The sequence below is a fragment of the Bufo bufo genome, chromosome 6, assembly GCF_905171765.1.
Source record: "Bufo bufo chromosome 6, aBufBuf1.1, whole genome shotgun sequence".
Classification (NCBI taxonomy): domain Eukaryota; kingdom Metazoa; phylum Chordata; class Amphibia; order Anura; family Bufonidae; genus Bufo; species Bufo bufo.
The window spans coordinates 28,196,576-28,203,835 of NC_053394.1; the positions used below are offsets into that span (position 1 = coordinate 28,196,576).

Genomic DNA, 7,260 nt, shown 5'->3' on the forward strand with positions numbered 1-7,260 from the left:
TGAATCACAGATTTTCCTGGACTGGTTCTTAGACACCATGTCACATTTGAAGCCTCCCTGATGCACCCTACAGTAGAAACTCCAAAAAAGTGCCCCCTTTGGGAAACCATGGGATAAGGTCACAGGTTTTATTGGTAGTATTTTGGATTACTTATGGTTTTTGAATGCTCAATATTACACTTTTTGTGAGGCAATTTAACAAATAAATGGCTGTTCTGGCACAGTTTTTTTTTTTTTTTTTTTTTTTTACAGTGTTCACTTGACAGGTTAGATCATGTGGTATTTTTTATAGAGCAGGTTATTATGGACGCGGCAATACCAAATATGTGTATTTTTTTATTTATTTTGGTTTGTGTCTCCATTTTCTGAAAGCCATATATTTTTTATTTTTTGGGCATTCACCAGGCGGTAAAAGTAGCATGATCCTTTTATAGATCAGGTCATTACGGACGGGGCGATCCCAAAAATGTTTAGTATATTTAAATTTTTAATCAACTATAAATGTGCAGCTATAATAAAGAAATTACATTTTTAATTTACTTTTTTCCACTTTTTTAACACTTTTTGGCCTCAGACCCACTTGGTTCTTGTAGATCTAGTGGGTCTGATGGCTCTACAATACACTGCGGTACACTGCACTGCAGTACACATTGCGCAGGGCGGAGGTTAGGTTGCATAATTTACACATTTCACCAGGTTCTGATCCCCACAGTGGGGATAAGAACCTTTTACCGGCGGGTCAATCAGAGCGATCACCGGCCCGGGACCGGACCGGTTAGCTAAGATCCCTGGTTGTGTGTAACAGCCAAGATCACAGCGCTGTCACCATGTCTGCAGACACGGTGACAGATTTCTGCCATGATGAACCTGTACGTCATGGTGGCTTAATGCAGAGCAGTCCATGATGTACCGGTCATGGTGGTTTAAGGGGTTAAAAAATAAAAACCTTTCAAAGAAAAACTTCTTTATATAGCCATATTCTGACTACCATAACATTTTTCTACTTCCATCTACAGAGCTGTGAGGGCTTGATTTTTGCTGATCCTGATCACTGTGGACAGATATCAGCTCTATTGCACACCTTGCCCCTTCATACATCTATTGTGCACTTCTGATGCAAATTTACATAAGGGTGCATTAAGAAGTTGAAGAGGTTACAGAAAATCTGAAAATCTGGCCATTTTCTTCAGAGCCACATTTCTACACAAGATGCTGCTCATAGTCTGTTTAAATATATTATTTATCTGGTAATGTCTGTATTATATATCCCATACACACATGTACAAGCAAAATCAGAGAAGAAAATAAAAATCTGAGGGATAATTCAACCTCTAGCCTTAACCTTCACAAGGGACATGACATAGTTAGAGGGGTTTTGACATAGCTAGAGTGGTTGCAGAGTTGCATCCAGGCCTCATAAGAAGTAAAACGTATTGCACATTGTTATAGGGAGGTGTAGTGCCCAGGAGCAGGGGTACTGTGAAGTCTGGAAATTTGTCCCTGCAAAGTTATAAACTTCTTACTTTATTTCACTTGAAAGGGTTAATGTGCACTGTTTAATACTGTATAACTGCATTTTATATGTATGTTGTGATATATATCTTGTTCATTTGCACTGTATTTGCGAGGCTATGTGGAAAGTTAATGAATACTGAGAGACTTTTGGGACCTTGAATAAAAAGCTGATAATTTTCCACAGCTGCCCTAGGGTTTAAAGAAGAGCATGTTTTGGAGGGAAAAAGCCAGACTTGTTTACCACCAAAACAAGACAGACTGACTTTTGAATGTCTGGTTTTAGCTCTGTTGTAAAGTCTGCAAACTTTGTGTTTGTCTGGAAAAAAAAATGCTGTATCAATGCCATTTGAGTATCATTGAAGCTCTAATCTAAGTCTATGAGAGACGGAAAGTGTAACATTGTATTTGTTTGTGCCTGAGTTTCTCCACTCCACCCCTCCCATTAGAGGTTTTAGTTTGACCAGAAACCATGTATAAGGAGAGCAGTCAGAGCCCCTAGTGTTCTGCAGTTAGGGATCAGTGCTTAGAAGAGCCTCTGCCAGACTAATGGATTGACCAGAAGAAGATGCTGAGACAGAGATACTCTGCATTGTATCCTGGATTACCAGCCTTTGTCCAGGGTACCAAGCCTTCTCAGAGAGATAGGAAACAGCTAGCTCAGGCCTTTCCTCAGCATCAAACCCTTCTTCTGCCAACTAGGAGACTGGAGAAGCCAGCCCTATGGCTTACCATCCTTTTCAGAGAAGCAGCAGCAACGTGGTGACACCCTCGACAGTGTCCAGGGAACCTAGCATTGGGTTTTGGAGCCACTCCAAACCTGGCCACTGCGGAGGATTATTTTTTTTTATTTGCTTTGGGGTCCAGGAGATTCAATTATGCAACCTGTTACTAAGGATGCGGCCGCATCACCAAAGGGCGTGGCTCAATAGTGCATCTCTCCCAACAAGACCGTGCCGAGGCTGAGGATCGCGCCCTGGAGCCCGTACAGGTAAGTTTATTACAATACTTCTGACCCTGACATAACAAAAAGCAGAGCAGGTTTTGCTAGGTGCCTTTTTTATTGCAATTTTCTACCAGTGTATCTCATTCACTCACCTCGATACTGATCTGTGATTTATCCTGATCAGATGTATCAATGAAGTCCTGGGCTGTGCCATTGGCATTTGTGGTCAGATTCTTAAGAGTTACTCCATTTAGTTGCAATTCAACTATCTGATCACTCAGTGGATTTTCATGAGCATCTACAACAGCAACCTGCAAATTATACATACAGAAACTGAAAGTCAGTAAAACAGTTGGTAGTAAAGACAAATCTATATAGATATAAAGAAGGACGTATATATGTATGTATGTTCCGCTATCACCTCAAAAACGCAATCATCGATTTTAACGAAACTTGGTATACACATGCCTTGCTACCTGGAAAAAAATCTTGTGGGGGTCACAACTCTCTAGGACGTACCGTTCCTGAGAAATCCCCTAAAAATGACCTGCATTAGCCAATACAAGCCTGCAAGTCATTCTCTTCATATCCAACTGCCATACACATGGTCACATGTCTCTTATCAGCCAATAGAAGCTTGCAGGCCTTATCTCCACATACACCCAGTTTTACTCAAGTATTTCCATAACAACCCAGCCAGCTTTAGGGCTATGGGCTACACGACGACAATAAGTTGCAGGACACCTAGAGCACAACTACACTGCTACTTGTGCCTGGCGACATTGATGTCGCACCAATGTCGCGCAACAATCTTTAAATGATAGGCTATGGTGTTGCGCTGTGACATGTGACATGCTGCAACGCGACAGTCGCAGAAAAAATCCATCTTGGATGGATTTTTTGCAACTGTCTTGTCGCAGTCGCAGCATGTCGCATGTCACAGTGCGACACCATAGCTTATAATTATAAAAATTGTTGAGACAAAATGTCGCGTGACACATGTCGTAGTGTCGCTCTAGCATTAAAGGGGGCAGGGCGCTGTGGAGGTCACTGTTAGAGGGGGCAGGCAACTGTGGAGGTCACTGTTGAAGAGGCGGTCACTGTAGATTTTACTGTTAGGGGGGCAGGCCGCTGTGGAGGTCACTGTTAGAGGGGGGAACACCGTGGGAGGTCACTCCTTAAGGGGCAGGGGCCACTATTAAGGGGCAACTGCTGTGGAGGTCACTGTAAAGGCAACAGGGTACTGTGAGGTCACTGTTAAGGCAGCGGGGTACTGTGGGAGGTCACGGTTAATGGGGCAGGCCCCTTAGGAGGTCACTGTCATGGGGAGTGGGGTGCTGTGAAACTTACTGTTAAAGGGGGCTTGCTGCTGTGAAGGTCAAGAGATAAGGGGATGGGCCTGCTGTGAAGGTCAAAGTTAAGGGGATGGGCTGCTGTGGAGGTCCCATTGAAAGTGGTGGGGCACTGTGGGGGGGGGTCAGTGTTAAGGGTGGGGGGACTGTGGAGTGCACTGTTAAAAGGGGCGGGGGGCTGTAGAGGTCACTGCTATGGGGATACTGTCAATATCTTTTAACGACACACACAAACATTAAATGAAATAGATGAAATATACCCGTGCCAAAGCCAGTCCTTCATGCTTGTATATTATTTAAAAAATCCACTTTCACAGCATTATATGTTTGTACAATTTGGGCAGATAATTTGTTTCATAAATAAGGTTCACATAAGATTTGATGGTTGTGGAAGTGCTGCCATTTTGGTGAGATGAAAGGCTATGCTCCTATACATTTTCATCTATGCTCTAGCTATGCTCTTATAGAGTTCCCAGTATGATCTGAAACTACACAGGTTCACTTGCTCTCTATAGTGCTTGCATGCTAAAGGAAAAATCTCTGGCCAATGCACTCTCCCACGGCCCCGACCACCAGAGGCTGGCGCCTTTTCCTGTTAGTGTGCAAGCAAGGCCACCGCTGCTGGATTGCAGGGTGGTCGTAACCCCTGGTATATGAGTCGTGCATAATGTGATGGAGAAATGAATCCAGCCAGCAAAGGAAGCAATATGGGACAATCACAATACATTAGTATGGCGCTTTGTATTAACTTTCTGAAGTGAGACAACCCCTTTAAGACATAGGGGTTATTTATTATGGGAAGTATGCCAAATTTGCATCCAAATCTGCGACTTTTACCTGCTCGCTGTATTTCTGAGGTGGCGGAAAAAGAGGGCGTGGCACGGGCGAGGAGAGGGCCGGCCGGCCAGCCCATCTCATTTATTATTTTGTACAGTTTATGGCGTGCCAAATGGTCTTAAACTACGCCAGCAAATAAGTTGGCGGTAGTTTATACCATGTCATACGGTCGGCAGAACCAAGCACCAAAGTTGTGCAGAGACCTGCGCGTCTACATAACTTTGGGGCATCCACTGCCAGTGCAGGGGTATTAAGATGGGCGTATAATCACTTGTTTTAATAAATGACCCCAATACTTAGACCTCGATAGTATTATACCTATGAGAACATAGTTGAAGTCTGTAGGAGCTGTGGCAATGGAGCTGCCAGTGTGGCATATTGGTGCCAGTAAAATGGTGCATTGCACCAAAGCTGATAGAGAAAGACAAGTCTGGAAAATTTGAGTTTCCCTCTGTTTATCACAGATATAGAGGCTTAATTAGCAGCCAACTGAAGAGCTCATGCAAATATGGGTTAAGCTCTTCCAACAGTCTGGAGAAGAGACGGGTTGTGTCGTGGCCTGTGGTAGATGAAGCACCAAACGTAGGGTATGAACTGTGACTTTTCATTAGAAATGCATCTAAATATGGATCAGTGCTCCTACAGGGTTCCAGCTCTGCTCCTACAGAGTTCTATGTTCCTATATATATCTTTTTATACAGTTCTTGGCATGCTTCTATGGTAATACAACTATGCTACTGTGAGTTTAGTGTATGCTTCTAAAGTGTTCGTTATGCTCCTATAAAGTTCCAGTTAGTGTCATTTACAATAAAGCTCTAGTTTTGATAGACGCTTTCACCACCTCCATTTTTTAAGATCATAGCCCCCATTTTCCACACTTTGACCCTAGATTACCAAGCTGGAGGTTGAGAAGCAGAAGGATAGATGTTATATCCCTGATAAGAGAGGATTTCTTTAAGGACCGTCTCACCTCTACATACATCGGAATTCCTCTTTTGATTGCAGTTCCATGTTCTTACGGTTAAAAACGCCCGGGCCATCTGATTAGTAATGCCTATAACCTTTGTCTTCTTTGCTTGAATTCCTATCGAAGAGTAAGAAAGACCCAACATTAATAAGAAACGTCACTGTTACCACAAACAAGCATTACATTTGTACATCTGTTGCAGTCTTACCTTTTATACATAAGCTTGAATGATGAGTAAATAACTAGTATATATATACTACAAGATACTAATGTATCTCAAAGCCATAGGATAAGGCCTCATGCACATGACCATTTTGGTCAGCATCCTAGTCGCATTTTTGTGGCTTGGATGCGGACCCATTAACTTCGATGGGACCTCAAAAGATGAGGACAGGACACCATATAATGTCCACATCCGTTGCTCCGTTCTATGGCGCCACAAAAAAAATAGAACATGTCCTATTCTTGTCCATTTTGAGGACCAAAATAGGCATTTCTATAATCGGCATCCCTTTCCATTCCGCAAATTGCAAAATGCACATGGCTATCATCCATGTTTTGCAGGCCTGAAAACACGGCACGGTCGTGTGCATGTAGCCTAAGGCCTCCTGCACACGAACGTATTTTTTTGCGGTCCGCAAAAACGGGTCCCGTTTTTCCGTGATCCGTGACCGTTTTTTCGTCCGTGGGTCTTCCTTGATTTTTGGAGGATCCACGGACATGAAAAAAAAGTCATTTTGGTGTCCGCCTGGCCGTGCGGAGCCAAACGGATCCGTCCTGAATTACAATGCAAGTCAATGGGGACGGATCCGTTTGACGTTGACACAATATGGTGCCATTTCAAACGGATCCGTCCCCATTGACTTTCAATGTAAAGTCTGGAGTCCCTTTTATACCATCGGATCAGAGTTTTCTCCAATCCGATGGTATATTTTAACTTGAAGCGTCCCCATCACCATGGGAACGCCTCTATGTTAGAATATACTGTCGGATATGAGTTAGATCGTGAAACCTCATTTCGACAGTATATTCTAACACAGAGGCGTTCCCATGGTGATGGGGACGCTTCTAGTTAGAATATACTACAAACTGTGTACATGACTGCCCCCTGCTGCCTGGCAGCATCCGATCTCTTACAGGGAGCGATTAAACTGGGACTCCGATCGGAACTCCGCTGCCACCAATGATGGGGGGGGGGGGGGAGATGGGAGGCCGCACACTGGCCACCAATGTTGTTAATGCTATAGAGGGAGGGGGGGGCCGATGGGGGGCGCACACTGTGCCACCAACGAATTATTACAATAGAGGGAGGGAGGGGGGGGGGCGCACACTGTGCACCAACGAATAATTCAATAGAGGGAGGGGGGGGGCGCACACTGTGCCACCAACGCATAATTACAATAGAGGGAGGGGGGGGGCCGCACTGGCCACCAACCTATTATTACAATAGAGGGGGGGGGGGGGGGGGCGCACTGGCCACCAATGATATTTAAACTGGGGAGGGGGGGGAGGGTCTGCCCCCTGCGGCCTGGCAGCCCTGATCTTTTACAGGGGGCCGTGATCAGCACAATTAACCCCTTCAGGTGCCGCACCTGAAGGGGGTTAATTGTGCTGATCGCGGCCCCCTGTAAGAGATCGGGTGCTGC

General features: G+C 44.6%; 1 protein-coding gene across 1 annotated transcript in view; it reads right to left on the reverse strand.

Moving 5' to 3' along the window:
• Window positions 1-5,651, reverse strand: part of LOC121005472 (ovostatin-like) — a 46,296-nt gene extending 40,645 nt beyond the window's left edge. The window contains exons 1-2 of the mRNA XM_040438241.1: window positions 5,618-5,651; window positions 2,611-2,769 (exon numbers count right to left, since the gene is read on the reverse strand). Of these exons, the coding sequence (XP_040294175.1) occupies window positions 2,611-2,769; window positions 5,618-5,629 (171 nt within the window). The 5' untranslated portion in view covers window positions 5,630-5,651. The remainder of the gene's footprint in view (window positions 1-2,610; window positions 2,770-5,617) is intronic.
• Window positions 5,652-7,260: the final 1,609 nt, after the last annotated feature.